The following is a 16,299-nucleotide window of genomic DNA, read 5'->3' on the forward strand; positions in this document are numbered from 1 at the left end:
GCGTTTCCAGTGGGCAAGATAGCCCTAGAGGTGGCTTTTGGAGATGATCATGATTCAAGGTCCGAAACGTTGACTTTTGAGGTAGTGAAAATCAAGAGTCTGTATCATGCACTGTTCGGACAACCGGCTTATGCCAAGTTCATGGCGAGGCTGTGTTATGTTTATCTACAGCTTAAGATGCTGGGTTATAAGGGGACCATCACAGTACATGGGAGCAGGAAGATTGCTTTGGAATGTGAAGAGGGTGATGCGTTTTATGCTGAGTCGGTTTGTGCCACAGAGGAGCTGAAGTTTTATAAGGACAATGTTGGTCCGGCAGACATGACTTCTTTGAAAAAACCAACTACAGATAATGACCCGACACTGAAGTTTAAATCAGCAAAGGAGCCTAAATTGGTTGATTTTGTTCCTGGTGATTCATCCAAGCAGTTCAGCATCAGCGCTAACTTAGTCCGAAATAGGAAGGCGCGCTCATCGAGTTCATGCGTGAGAACCGGGACATCTTTGCATGGAGGCCTTCTGACATGCCAGGTGTACCGAGGGAACTCACTGAGCACACCCTTAACATAGATCCCAAGTTTAAACCGGTCAGGCAGTTCCTTCGCCGCTTCAATGAGGAGAGGCGTAAGGCTATTGGTGAGGAGGTAGCCCGGCTCTTGGCAGCGGGGTTTATTATGGAGGTCTTTCACCCTGAGTGGTTCGCTAATCCGGTGCTGGTGCTTAAGAAAAAAGGCACTTGACGTATGTGTGTGGATTACACAGATTTGAACAAAGCTTGTCCAGTTGATCCCGTTGCTCTCCCGCGTATTGATTAGATTATTGATGCTACGGCGGGTTGTGACCGTTTGTGTTTTCTGGATGCTTATTCTGGTTATCATCAGATTAAAATGGCAGTTAAGGACCAGGATAAGTCAACCTTCAAAACTCCCTTTGGAGCCTTCTGCTATGTGTCTATGCATTTCGGGCTCAAGAGTGCCCAGGCGACTTATCAGCGATGTGTTCAGAATTGTCTTCATAAACAGATTGGGCGCAATGTTCATGCTTATGTGGATGATATTGTGGTGAAATCTAGGAAGGAGGAAACATTGATAGAGGACCTGAAGGAAACCTTTAATAATATCCGGGTTTATAAGATGATGCTTAATCCGGACAAATGTGTCTTTGGTGTTCCGGCAGGCAAGCTCTTGGGTTTTCTGGTGTCTAACAGGGGCATTGAGGCTAATCCAGAGAAGATCACATCTATCACCTCTCTTGCTAAACCGGCATGTGTCAATGACGTTCAGCGTCTGGATGCCGGATTGCGGCCTTGAGCTGCTTTATCAGTCGTCTTGGGGAGAAGGCTATCCCTTTATACCAGATGCTAAGGAAAACGTATGACTTTGTCTGGAGCGACGCAGCTGATAAAGCATTTGAGGAGTTGAAGAGACAGTTAGCCGAGCCGCCTGTCCTTGCAGCTCCGGTCGATAAAGAGCCTTTATTGCTATATGTGGTTGCTAATGCCCGGGCTGTTAGTGTCGCTATTGTTGTGGAGCACAAGGAGGCTGGAAAGGAGTATCAGGTTCAATGCCCGGTTTATTATATCAGTGAGGTACTTATCGAATCAAAGCAGAGGTATCCGCATTGGCAGAAGCTGGTGTATGGGGTTTTTATGGCAAGCCAGAAGCTCAAGCACTATTTTCGGGGTCATCCCATCACAGTGGTTAGTTCAGCCCCTCTGGGAGATATCATTCAAAATAGAGAAGCAACTGGCCGGATTGCCAAGTGCGCTATTGAGCTTTGACCTCACGGGATAAAATATACGCCTCACACAACAATCAAATCCCAAGCACTGGTGGACTTCATCAATGATTGGACAGAGTTGCAGGCACCAGAGGAAAAGCCAGATAACACATATTGGACCGTTCATTTTGATGGGTCTAGACAGTTGGAAGGCTCGGGGGCTGGAGTCATATTAACTTCTCCACGAGGTGACAAGTTTTGTTATGTTCTCTGCTTAATGTTCCCTTGCACTAACAATGCAGCTGAGTATGAGGCCTTAGTCCATGGTCTGCGGATGGCTAAGGAGATGAACTTAAGCCAGGTTAAGTGCTTCGGTGACTCGGACCTGGTGGCTGAGCAGGTATCTGGCACTTGGGATTCTAAGGATCCACTCATGGCTGCATATCGACGAGAGGTGGACATAGTGGCTAGTCATTTCAAGGGTTATCAAGTTGACCATATAGACCGGCGAAAGAATGAAGCGGCGGACGCTTTAAGTCGTCTAGGATCTCAACGTAAACCGGTGCCACCTGATGTCTTCCTCGACGTACTTCATAATCCGTCGGTCAAGATACCCACAGAGGAGGAGTTGGCTATTCCTGACCTGGAGGCCCAGTTGGTGGCGGCTTTGCATGTTATACCGGATTGGACAGTCCCGTACCTGGCTTACATGAACCGGGGTGAGTTACCAGATGATGAAACCTTGGCCCGACAGATAATCCGGTGATCCAAGTCAATGACCATTATCAATGGGGAGCTACATCATTACAACGTTACAGGAGCAATTCAGCATTGTGTGTCTCCTCAAGAGGGTTGTCAGATTTTGCGAGAAATCCACGAAGGAGATTGTGGTCACCACGCCGGTTCAAAATCCATGGTGGCTAAGGCTTTTCGTCACGGCTTCTATTGGTTGACGGCTCATGCTGATGCGGAGGATTTAGTAAAAAGGTGTGACGGTTGTCAGAAATTTGTACGCCACGCTTATGTTCCGGCTCAAGAGTTGAGAATGATTCCAATCACTTGGTTGTTTGCAACTTGGGGTCTAGATATGGTTGGACCCTTTAAGAGGTCCAAGGACAAAAAGTCCCACCTGTTGGTGGCAGTTGATAAGTTTACCAAATGGGTAGAGGAAGAGCCAGTCAGTAAGTGTGATGCAGCCACGGCGGTCCAATTCATCAAAAAGGTGATATTCCGGTTTGGCTTTCCACACAACATTATAACTGATAAGGGTACTAATCTATCCAAGGGCGCTATGGAGGAATTTTGTCAACGAGAGCACATCCGTCTTGATGTGTCATCAGTGCCTCACCCTCAATCTAACGGTCAAGCAGAAAGGGCAAATCAAGAGATCTTTAGAGGAATCAAACCCCGGCTTATGGTTCCTTTAAAGCGGACGCCGGGTTGTTGGGTGGAGGAGTTACCTTCTGTGTTATGGAGTATCAACACCACACCAAACAGATCGATGGGTCACACGCCTTTCTTCATGGTTTACGGAGCAGAGGCAGTTCTCCCTAGTGACATCCGTCATGACTCGCCCCGAGTGACTGATATGTCTCCATCCTATCTACTTTTCCAAACACTTTTGCCCTTGTTTTGGACTCTAACTTGCATGATTTGAATGGAACTAACCCGGACTGACGCTGTTTTCAGCAGAGTTGCCATGGTGTTATTTATGTGCAGAAACAAAAGTTCTCGGAATGACCTGAAACTTCACGGAACGTCTATTTGGAAATAATAAAAAAATCCTTGGAAAAGATGAAGACTAGGGGGGCCACACCCTAGCCACTAGGGTGGGGGCGCGCCTGCCCCCCTAGGGCGCACCCCCCTACCTCGTGGGCCCCTGGAGCTCCTCCGATCTCAACTCCAACTCTATATATTTGCTTTCGCGGAGAAAAAAATTAGAGAGAAGGATTCATCATGTTTTACAATACGGAGCCGCCGCCAAGCCCTAAAACCTCTCGGGAGGGCTGATCTGGAGTCCGTTCGGGGCTCCGGAGAGGGGAATCCGTCGCCATCGTCATCATCAACCATCCTCCATCACCAATTTCATGATGCTCACCGCCGTGCGTGAGTAATTCCATCGTAGGCTTGCTGGACGGTGATGGGTTGGATGAGATTTATCATGTAATCGAGTTAGTTTTGTTAGGGTTTGATCCCTAGTATCCACTATGTTTTGAGATTGATGTTGTTATGACTTTGCTATGCTTAATGCTTGTCACTAGGGCCCGAGTGCCATGATTTCAGATCTGAACCTATTATGTTTTCATCAATATATGAGAGTTCTTGATCCTATCTTGCAAGTCTATGGTCACCTATTATGTGTTATGATCCGTTAACCCCAAAGTGACAATAATCGGGATACTTACCGGTGATGACCGTAGTTTGAGGAGTTCATGTATTCACTATGTGTTAATGCTTTGGTCCGGTACTCTATTAAAAGGATGCCTTAAGATCCCTTAGTTTCCGTTAGGACCCCGCTACCACGGGAGGGTAGGTCAAAAGATGTCATGCAAGTTCTTTTCCATCAGCACGTATGACTATATTCGGAATACATGCCTACATTACATTGATGAATTGGAGCTAGTTCTGTGTCACCCTAGGTTATGACTGTTACATGATGAACCACATCCGGCATAATTCTCTATCACCGATCCATTGCCTACGAGCTTTCCATATATTGTTCCTTGCTTATTTACTTTTCCGTGCTATTACTATCATCACTACAAAATACCAAAAACATTACTTTTGTTATCATTACCTTTTGCTACCGTTACCACTACTATCATATTACTTTGATGCAGATATTAAGTTATCCAGGTGTGGTTGAATTGATAACTCAGCTGCTAATACTTGAGAATATTCTTTGGCTCCCCTTGTGTCGAATCAATAAATTTGGGTTGAATACTCTACCCTCGAAAACTGTTGCGATCCCCTATACTTGTGGCTTATCAAGACTATTTTCTGGCACCGTTGCCGGGGAGCATATCTCTATTCTTTGAGTCACTTGGGATTTATATCTTCTTATCATTATGAAGAACTTGAGAGATCCAAAAACCAAGATTTATCCCTCAACTACGAGGGGAGGTAAGGAACTGCCATCTAGCTCTCTGCACTTGATTCACCTTCTGTTTTGAGTAAGCTTGCGACACCTAAGCCTGCTTCTGCTATTCGTTCTGATATGTCGCATGTTATTGATGATGCCACTTCTGCTATGCATGATACTTATGATTAAACTACTTCTATGCTTGATACTACTGTGCCACTTGGTGAATTTCTTGATGAACAACTTGCTAGGGTTAGAGAGAGTGAAAATATTGAATCTGATAATATTGATGAATGTGATGATGAAGACTCTCCCTCTAATGAATATGAATCACCTGTTATTCCTGAGGGTTATGTTTTTGAAAAAGAAGCTACTCTAGCTATATTAGCTTGCAAAGATAAATACGAACTCAAGAGGTTATTAGCTAAATGGAAGCAGTAATCTCTTAATGCTAGAATGAAACCTAACCCTGCTTTTGCTACTTCACCTATCTGTGTTACTGATAAGGATTATGAATTCTCTATTGATCCTGATATAATTACTTTGGTTGAATCTAATCCTTTTCATGGCTATTCTGAAACTGTTGTGGCACATCTTACTAAATTAAATGATATAGCCACCCTGTTCACTAATGATGAGAGAACTCGTTACTTTTATATCCTTAAAATATTTCTGTTCTCATTAAAGGGTGATGCTAAGATATGGTTTAATTCTCTGGATCCTGGTTGTGTGCGTAGTCCCCAGGATATGATTTATTACTTCTCTGCTAAATATTTCCCTGCTCATAAGAAACAAGCTGCCTTAAGGGATATATATATAATTTTGTGCAAATTGAAGAAGAGAGTATCCCACAAGCTTGGGGGAGGCTTCTCAAGTTACTTAATGCTTTTCCTGATCATCCTCTTAAAAAAATGAAATACTTGATATCTTTTATAATGGACTAACCGATGCTTCTAGAGATTACCTGGATAGTTGTGTTGGTTCTGTTTTCAGGGAAAGAACACTGGATGAAGCTGAAATTCTATTGAATAATATGTTGACAAATGAAAATAATTGGGCGCTTCCTGAGTCCAACTCCGAAGAAAAGAGGTGTTCTATTCCTCAGTCCTGAAGATATGCAAGAGGCAAAGAAGTCTATGAAAGAAAAAGGTATTAAAGCTAAAGATGTTAAGAATTTACCTCCTATTGAAGAAATACATGGTCTTAATTTACCGCCTGTTGAAGAAACATATGATCTTAATCCTTCACCTATTGAAGAAACTCATGGTCTTGATAACCCGACACAGGTAGTAAAGGTAAATTCTCTCTATAGATATGATAAAGATGAAATCCCATTTACTAACTTTGCTAGCCCATGCTTAGATGAGTTTGATAAATTTATGGTTAAGAAAGAAGACTTCAATGCTTATTTTGGTAGACAATTGAAATACAATTCAAATATGCTTGAACACTTGGGTGATTATATGGCTAATGTCAAAGGTGAACTTAAACTTATTAGTAAACATGCTTCTATGGTTACCACTCAAGTAGAACAAGTACTTAAGGCTCAAAATGATTTGCTCAATGAATTGAATAGTAAGAATAATGATAATGATGTTAGAGTTATGACTAGAGGTGGTGGAATGACTCAGGAACCTTTGTATCCTGAAGGCCATCCTAAGAGGATTGAGCAAGATTCTCAGAGAAATAATATAGATGCACCTAGTCCTTCTAAAAGGAGGAAAAATAAAAATGATAGGACTTTGCATGCTTCTAGTGAACCTATTGATGAAACACCTAAAATCCAAATGATATTTCTATTTCTGATGCTGAAACACAATCTGGTAATGAACCTGAAACTAGTGATAATGCTAATAATAATGTTCATGGTGATGCTCAACCTAGTAACGATAATGATATAGAAGTTGAACCTGTTGTTGATCTTGATAACCCACAATCAAAGAATCAACATTATGATAAGAAAGACTTTGTTGCTAGGAAACATGGTAAAGAAAGAGAACCATGGGTTCAGAAACCCATGCCTTTTCCTCCCAAACCATCCAAGAAAAAGGATGATGAGGATTTTGAGCGCTTTGCTGAAATGATTAGACCTATCTTTTTGCGTATGCGATTAACTGATATGCTCAAAATGAATCCTTATGCTAAGTACATGAAAGATATTGTTACAAATAAAAGAAAGATACCGGAAGCTGAAATTTCCACCATGGTTGCTAATTATACTTTTAAGGGTGGAATACCAAAGAAACTTGGAGATCCAGGAGTACCAATTATACCATGCTCCATTAAAAGAAACTATGTTAAAACTGCTTTATGTGATCTTGGAGCCGGTGTTAGTGTTATGCCTCTCTCTTTATATCGTATACTTGATTTGAATAAGTTGACACCTACTGAAATATCGTTGCAAATGGCTAATAAATCAACTGCTATATATGTCGGTATTTGTGAGGATGTGCCTGTTGTAGTTGCAAATGTCACTATTTTAACGGACTTCGTTATTCTTGATATTCCCGAGGATGATAGTATGTCTATTATTCTTGGAAGACCCTTTTTGAATACTACAGGGGCTGTTATTGATTGCACTAAAGGCAATGTCACTTTTCATGTTAATGGTAATGAGCATACAGTACACTTTCCGAGGAAACAACCTCAAGTTCATAGTATTAATTCTATTGGAAACATTCCATCGATTATTTTTGGAGGTTTTGAATTTCCTCTTTCTATTGTCAAGAAGAAATATTATATTCTTGTTATTGGGGATGTGCATATCCCCGTTGAGGTAACATGGTGTTATTCAAAATTTCTCCGGTTCCATGTTAATCGGAATGAGTTCGTTAACAAGACTTGATCAACCTTGTTATTCCTTTTGATGATCATGAGATGGATGAAACTAGAAGGCACAACCTTCTGTACCCTCCTCTTACTTTCTGTTATTTATATTAAACAAAATAAAAATAGTATTTTCTGTCTGTTATCTAATTTATCCATGCAATATAAAAATACCCCGAAAATAAAGGTTCTCCAAATGCCCTGAAATTTAAATATGATTTTTTTCTGGAATATTTGAGAATATTTGGCACCGAGAACACAGCAGGGGGGCATCCACCTGGCCATGAGGGTGGAGGGCGCGCCCCCCTGCCTCGTGGGCTCACGGTGGCCCTCCTCCATTTATTCCTGCACCCACACACTTCTTCTTCCTCGCACAAACACGAATATCCAGCTCAAGCACGAGTTCTAGCTCATTTTGCTGCGATTTTTGATCTCCTTGCTCAAAGCACCTCTCACGAAACTTCTTGGGGAGATTGTTCCTTGGTATGTGACTCCTCTATTGGTCCAATTAGTTTTTGTTCTAGTGATTTATTCATTGCAAATTTGTGCTGCTTAGGTGACCCTGTTCTTGAGCTTGCATGTCAAATTTATATTATCAAAAGTAGTTCTAATGCATGATATAGGCTGTAGGAACTTGTAGGAGTTTTTGCTATCAATTTTGTTGAGCTTGGTTCACTTTTGTTTGAAGTTATTAAAAATTTCAGAAATTTTTCAGAGGAAGAAATATGCTTAGGAAAATGTACCAAGGTGGTTCTTCAAGCAAGCAAGGACCCAAGCTTTGCAATGTGTGATGCTGATGAAGAACCACCAAGAGATGCTCCAATGCATCCTTCTGAATGGCACTACACCACAACACATAATTAAGGACCATTAACTGCCGGGATAAATAGTTGAATAAGGGCAAACTATCTGCCGGGGATGTTGGTATGTCGGTAAAAGTACTTAAGGGCAGAAGAACTGCCGGCAGAAGTGTAGGAATGAGGACGCACAGACTGCTGGCAACAATTTTCATTTGTAAGGACACAGTATGTGCCGGCACAACTAAATTATGGCCCACTATCTGCCGGAGTGTGTGTGTAGGGCACGAGACTGAAATTGGCCCAGTTGCGCGCGTACCGCGCGAGAGGCCCGCGAAAAGTTTGCACCTAATAGCCGCTGCCCCAAATAGATCTTCCCCAAATCGAACCCTTATCCACACTGCCCTCTCCCACACCAACGCCGCCTTCCCCGCCCCCGCCACCGTCTGCCTTCGATCTCCTCCGCCGACCTATGCGACCCCCATCAGTGTCGATGGCGCCCGGTGCGTCGAGGTCGACGTCGCCTCCTTCCATAGTCGTGCAAGGTTGAATCCTCGGCTCCCTCCCTTCGGCACCACCGACGGTGTGTCGAGGTCGATGTCGCTCCCCTCTCCCGCACCAAACCCCGCGGAGAAGTCCGAACCTCCTCCATTGGCCTGCGAGCATGGTGATGAGAAGCGATAGAGGAACCGTTGCTTCTTGGCTCCTCCGCTGTCTCAGGGTCGTCGCGCCACCACCATGCTGTCGCGCTCCTATTCTCCGTGGCCCTCCACGCCCCAGCGCTGACGAGGACAGAAGGGATCCCCGCCACTGCTTCCTCCACCCAGAAGGGAGAGTGGTGCCCGCTCTGCACTACGCTGGCACACCATGCTGCTCAGATCCGTCATGGTGGAAACCCGATACAGGTGGCCTTCCTTCAGATCTTTTTTGGTTTCTGTCTAATTTGTTGGCTGCTCAGAGGATGTGAGGCTGTTAGTCTTTTTTGTTTGATGGGAGTTATTCCCAACTTATTGTTTGGTCGATTTTGTTCCTGCTACCATGGACAGCCAGCCACCATGGCCTCTGAACTTTTGTCTGTTCGTGAGCTTGGAGAGCTGACACTTTGCTTTTTTGTGCCTATATTTGGCCACATTGTTTCTTAGCAAATATTCATCATCTAACAATATACATATGATTCTCTGTTTTGCCACTGCAGAGGAAGGGAGTAGAATACGTAGGGAAAAAGAAGAAGGAAACAGCAGTCTTGCAAGCGAATAAAGAAACAATAGCTTGCTCACAAAATTTCCATGATTGGTAACGCTTCTTTTCACACATATAATCTGATTTTCACCACTATTAATTAGAAACTACAGGATTGTAGACACTGAGTCATCACATTGGTTAACACAAGTGATTTATTTGAGAGGAACACAAGTGAATTTTACCGTAGTTATGCCAGTTCTATTCTTCTTTTAGAAAATCCTTTTTATGGATTGATGGTGGGACTTGGGAGCAAACATATACATGTGTGGAAGCTTCTCTTTGCATAATTTGGTTACTGATGCATCTATATTTTTCCTCTTAACTTGGGGCTCTTCCAAAAAGGAAGCACCTCATGTGTGAGAATTGGTTGATCTTGCATTTTACTATGTACTATTTTCTATACAACCTGAATGTATTAGAAGGGTCAACATTCATGAAACTATAACCAGCCGTAGTAATCTTGCTATTGATATATACACACTGAAAGTCTAAAGACATGCTAGTAAAAGCTACTTTCTTTGAAAGCAGCAATACCATTTATATTCAATGGGACTTCCATTGCCGCACCTTTGATTGCTTTTTAATCTTGCTATAGATATAGACACACTGAAAGTCTGAAAATATGCTGGTAAAAGCTACTTGCTTTGAAAGCAGCGATAAGGTTTATATTCAACGGGACTGCAATTGCGACACCTTATAGCTACAACTCCTCTTGAAATTGAATTGTGAAAGGATGTGTCATATTGGAAGTGAAACTGTGTGCATGTAAGCTCTAATCAAGTTCTTCAGGTGGAATTCAACTTTTTTACGACATAGTAACACAGTAATGTTTGATGGCCATCAAGGCATCAACACAAACATGTGTTTTTGATTCACTCTATTTATTGTATGGTTTAGAATCATGTTAGACGCATCCCAGTTTTGGAACTGTCTAAACATACAGACACCTATTATCATACTAGCACCCAGTTTTCGCCGAACGACTCCACCAACGACCACCATCCTCCGTGGAACGCCTTCCTTCGTCACGAGATAGCTTCCTCTCCGAGCAGGCCTCCTCCTGGCAAGCTTCACCGAGCACGAACCCGCGGGTACGCATCCTCCACATCCTCTGCAACGAAGCAACAGAGCGTCGACCGTCCACAACGTTCTTCCCCTGGATCAATAGCGCTGCCTCCTTTTCCCCTTCATTGTCAGGTGAGATTTCAAATTTTGTGCCTTTTTTCTTCCGACCTAATTCTACTGTCATCACCAAAAGAGCATGCCACCAATTTGGAATATCTGATATAGTTGTTAGCTTGTGCTGCTATGAAATGTGTAAAGGTGCAATAGTCCTGAAATGGTTCTAAAAATGGAACTCAAAAATAAACATAGATGAACACTGGTACTGTTAGTAGCCCTTTAGATCGAAGGACACGGAACCTTTTTGATTAATAAGTGCATAGCTTAATTTGCTTCGCTGACACCTGACTAAGTTGCTGAGTTGAGCTTTGGAGTTCATTTTAATTTGAGATGAAAGAAAGATATTAATTTTAAGTCTTCAGTCCACTTGTTTAGTCCACCTGACTAAGTTGTTTAGTTGATGCCCCAAAGTAGAACCATCTTTGTTTGTGTTGTGCGAAATACGATATGTGTGCAGAACAGGTGATGTGCTTTTATGATATAGATGATGACATTCTTACTGCTATCTTGGTTTTTGTATTTTCTCAAATGACATGTTTTAGTTATGATGAGATGCAAGAGATGATTCAAGATATGGCACATCAAGTACATGTTTCTCTGAGTTTGAATCTTATTCTTGCACGCCAGTTGGGTTATCAAGGTAGAGTGATAGATGACATATAGTTACTATTTGTGGTGAAATCTTTTATGTCATTCCTGGAGACTCTGTACAAATGTTTATCTCAGTGCAAGAAAAAGAAAGATTTGAACTGAGCATGTTTTGCCTATCTGCACATGACAAATTTTTGGCTTCGAGCTAGAACTCAGTGTTAAACTCTACTATGTACAGTACAGAATTTCATCCTTGTTTTGGCGTATAAAACTGTTCCCCGTACCAGTTTTGCCTATTTGTACTGTTGTACTATGTATAGTACAGAGTTTTGCCTACTTGTACTACCGTATTGTGTATAGTACAGAGTTTTGCCTATTTGTACACAACTTTGACTATTTTTTTCAATATAGTACTGTATAGAGTGTTGCCTATTTGTAGAGTTTAAGTCAGTGCAAAAAAAATGATTCGAACTAAGAGTACTAAATTAACTCCAGAGATGATGCTATACATGTTTAACTCAGTTTTAGTCATTGCTTTTGCAAGTCAATTATACATGTTCCTGTTTTCCTTGTTTGCACATGAAGATTTTGTATGTGTACTTCAAACAATTCCTGCTTCATCTAATGATGTAGCATTGCTTGCTGTGATTATGAAGTGATGCACATTTAGTAGAGTTTTATTTATGCCGATGAGTTAAACTACAGCATGTCAAAATCTTTAATGTGCTAATTTAAAATCTGAAACGAGAGCTCCATTCTGAGTTTCTTATTTGTTGCAGGTTTCCCTACAGAAGTTGATGGAGGTTTCGAAGATGTTCAAGCTGCTGAAGATATGGTAGAGTGATTATGCTTTGTTTGTGGAACCTATACACTTGCTCCGATCATTTTGCCAGTTGTTAGGCCACTATATGCTCATTTTGGTTGTGTGGCACCCAAGAAACTTATGTTCTTTTGTGGCACATATTTAGAAACATATATGTATTGTACCTTTTGTGGCACAACCTGCTTATATATATATATGGTTGTTATGTTAATTTATCAAATCGACTTTAAGGTCGAGTGAAGTGTATGAATGAGACATGTTACTTTGAGTGAAGTGTATGTATAAATTGTGTAATATGTATTGATCATTGTTTGAACATAATGAATGGATATTACATTAGGGATGCCTATAACTATTTGGTAGTGAAATCTATGTGTTGGCATAAAAACTGCCGGGTAAACAAGCTTCTGCAGGCAGTTGGACTGCCGGTAATTGATGTTTCAAGAACTTTGACCAATCTGCCAGGAGAAAACAAACTGCCGGCAAATAGACGGGCAAGGGCAAATAAACTGCCGGCAAAAAATTATCTGCCGGGAGAAGTTATCCCCGGCAGCCGTTCTCGTGGCGGTTCTATCTGCCGGGAGAAACATTGTCCCAGCAGTTTATGTGCCCTTTAAAGTGCTTTCTCCCGGCAGTTTTTTTGTCCTTACATGAGTGTTGTGGTGTAGTGTGGGATCAAGCGGGAATTAAGGAAGAATTTAATGCATATTTGCGTAACGCTGATCTCGTGAGCTTCGAGGAAGAAAAGTGCAGCCAGTATCACTATCTCACTAGTTCCTTTGTGAGGAGGTTTGAACTTTCATCTTCACGTAATTCTCCAATTGTCCTGTTTGATCTTTATGAAAAAATTTACACTATGGACTTAGAGAATTTTACCACTGCTTGCAAACTTCCACAATGGGGTAGTGTCAGGGAACCTCACAAATCTGAATTTAGAGATTTCCTTGCTTGTATAACTGTGGGGGAATCTAGAGATATAACACAAGCTACCATAGGGAGCATTCACTTTCCTGCTATACATTATTTTGCTCTCTTCATAGGTAGATGCATTAATGGTAAAGATGAGGCATGTCACATGTGTGTCCCTGACCTCAGTATTCTTAGGAGTGCTGTGTTAGGAGATAAATCTTATAATTTGGGAGCCATTGTTGCACGTAGGTTGCATCTTAATAGATTTAATGGAGATTTCTTTGGTGGAATTTATGCAACCCGCATAGCTAATTTTCTTGGTATAGCCATATGTGAAGATGATATTGAGTTGCGTCCTGCTTATTTGGATTATGAGGCTATGGTTCACCACCAGTTTGTCGAGAGGAATGAATCACCTCTCCAGTATCGCTTAATCATTGACAGACGTCGTGCTGTCCGTATTACTCTCCATGCTCCTGCCTTCTTTGATTATCAGGCAAAGGGAAGATATGTTATTACCAGAGAGGAGGCAGATGAGTACGAGAGGAGGGCGGAGGCCGCTCGTTGCCACGCTGCAGCTCAGGAGGCGATAGCCGCTGCATCTCAGTACGACCCCAACTATTATTATGGATATCCGCCAGGCCAGCCGTGGCCATAGACCAACTTAGGCCAAAAGCCTAAGCTTGGGGGAGTAAGTATTTCCCACAGATATTACATTCATGTTCACACACTCATTGCTAGATGTCGGTGCTCATACTTTTTCATTGTATCATCCATGCTAGTTTATTTCCCCTTTTATGCTTTCTTCTTGTGTGTTTGATAAACCTTAAGAAAAATGAAAAAAAATTAGTTGTAGTTTTTAATTAGTTTACTTTCCATGCTTGTAGTAGTAATTAAAAAGAAAACCCAAAAAGATTTCGTGTTCTTCTTTTGCTTGTTGGGAGCTCTCCCGTGTAAATAGTTTTATTTCTTTTCTTTTCTTTGGGGGTCGATAGGAGAAGACCATGATTAAATTGTCGAAGTAACTCTTATATGCATTATTGTTGATCTGACTGTAGCGACCCGACCTCAGACGGTCAAGCCTCTGTGCTTAAGTGTCATCCCTGGATCGATATGCTGACACACACAATACTCGAGGATTTATAACATAGGTAAATCACATGTAAAAAGTAACGTAAATACTATTACCTCAATCTAAAATAGTGGAAGTAACAAGGTTGTGGATTCCCATCAACACCAACAGCAAAGTTGAGTGTAGAAATCGTAACCCTAATGTATCACTTACTCGTCTTAAGATTCCTGCAACATGAGACGTTAAAGCCACAAAGGGTCAGTACATTGAATGTACTGGCAAATTCACACTGTAGAGCAATGATGAATAATGGCTATCACTACATGCATATATGGCTGGTGGAAAAGCTATATGGTTATATGGTTTTTGTGAAAAGCCAATTTTTTTTCTACTGCAAAGGAATAAATTTTATTTAACTATCATGGTGGTTGTTGAACATTGAGAATGGTTGACAGCATTCTCAATCCCAATTAAGTAACATCATTAAAACCCAACAAAATTAATTAGAGTAACATGATGAGATTAACATGATAATCCAAGTACTAGATAGTCAAGATGTCCATAACCAGGGACACGGCTAACCATGATTAGTTTATACACTCTGCAGAGGTTTGCGCACTTTTCCCCACAAGACTCGATCTCCTCCGTTGGGATTCTCGCACTACATGGTGTTTGAGAAACGGATGACCGAGACATAGTCTTTCAGAAGCGCTAGCACCTTACGATCGGGTAGACCGTTACACCTACTTTCCCCTACATCTGCTAGTCTACCACTGTAAGAGTTTGCACGACTTACTCAACTATGCTAGAGCCCATAGTAGCTTGTGGCTGCACACAGAAGTTTCTAGCATGAATAATCTTATGATCCCTTTGAGCCTGGGTGGTGGTCCAAAAGAAAAACAGGCAATCGCTGGAATACCCAGGTGCCAAAACAGGCAATCGCTGGAATACTCAGGTGCCTCAATCCACCCAGATGTGTGTTAAAGTTGCCACCTTAAGTAAACCATTAATTAACAATCTCACATCTATCATGAATACTCTCAAACCCAATCCACATCTATGAGCATAGCATAGCAGTATAAGCATAACGTAATAGTAACTCCCAAGGTTTGAATGCAGAGCAATAGGTTCCTACCTTATCAACTACTTCCCAACCCACAATTTATTCAGATCCTAACCATGCAATGTTTGGGGATTGGAACTAATGCATAAAAATTAGGTATTAAAGGAATATGATCAAAGTGTGAACTTGCCTGCAATGTTGATGAACATGATTCGCACTCAAAACTCTTGATAGTTCTACTCGTCACACTCCGGTCAATCTATCATAAGCAAGCAATAGTAACCACACATAAGCAATCACTCAAAAGATCAAAAAGATCGAAGAAGACAATTCGGAAAACATCAAAACCAAGCAAATAACTCTTGCAACATAAAACAATTTCTAACAGTACCAAAATTATATGAATTTGGCCTTATCAGAAAGTTTAGGTCAAGAGCTTCGATTTGCAAAAAGAATCAACTCAAACGGAGCTACGAAACTCAAGTTATGATCAAATGAAGTTTGAATCTAAATCTGATCTAATTCAAATTTTAAACTTTCAAAAACATGTTTGGGTTGGATTACTGGATAGAGAAGATCATAACGAAGAAGTGGGCGTTGGTTTCGTTGGATTTGGATCAACGAGTAAAAAGATGTGGTCGTTTGAAGAATAGGGACTAAACTGTAAAGAAAATCATCACAGATAAGTACCTGGCCAGAAATTAAAACAGAAAAAGAAAAAGACTAAATTATAAACGTTCGTTACCGAACGCTAACGGATGAATTCGTTCGCTCCGAAGGGATAGACAGCGAACGTTCTCTGTATAAGATTAGCGAAAAAAATGATCTAAAAGGAAAAACCGAAGAAAACCGGATCGGGTTTTGCGGGTCTTCACCGATCGAGGCAATCAAACCGGTGGCGGTGGCGGTTAAGATCGGTGGAGCGGTTGCTCCGGTGAGGGCGGCGTGCTCCGGCGCGGCTGCGGCAGCGCGGGCGGCGGGGTGCGGCGCAGG

At 41.7% G+C, this 16,299-nt stretch overlaps 1 protein-coding gene across 3 annotated transcripts; it reads left to right on the forward strand.

The window, feature by feature from the left end:
* The first annotated feature begins 8,819 nt into the window (after nt 1-8,819).
* Nucleotides 8,820-12,482, forward strand: LOC123063499 (uncharacterized). Of its 3 annotated transcripts, none has more exons than XR_006430362.1 (3): nt 8,820-9,329; nt 9,620-11,488; nt 12,219-12,482. XR_006430362.1 is itself a non-coding variant. In XM_044487299.1 (3 exons), the coding sequence occupies exons 1-3, from the start codon at nt 9,711-9,713 to the stop codon at nt 12,276-12,278; spliced, it is 321 nt and encodes a 106-aa protein (XP_044343234.1). In that variant the 5' UTR covers nt 9,341-9,710; the 3' UTR covers nt 12,279-12,457. The 3 variants fall into 3 exon arrangements, 1 of the variants encoding a protein (XP_044343234.1); XR_006430363.1 differs by having other exon boundaries at nt 9,620-9,717; nt 10,610-12,482; XM_044487299.1 differs by lacking the exon at nt 8,820-9,329 and having other exon boundaries at nt 9,341-9,717; nt 10,610-10,863; nt 12,219-12,457.
* The last annotated feature ends 3,817 nt before the right edge of the window (nt 12,483-16,299 follow it).

Source organism: Triticum aestivum, chromosome 3A (assembly GCF_018294505.1).
Source record: "Triticum aestivum cultivar Chinese Spring chromosome 3A, IWGSC CS RefSeq v2.1, whole genome shotgun sequence".
In the NCBI taxonomy this organism is placed as follows: domain Eukaryota; kingdom Viridiplantae; phylum Streptophyta; class Magnoliopsida; order Poales; family Poaceae; genus Triticum; species Triticum aestivum.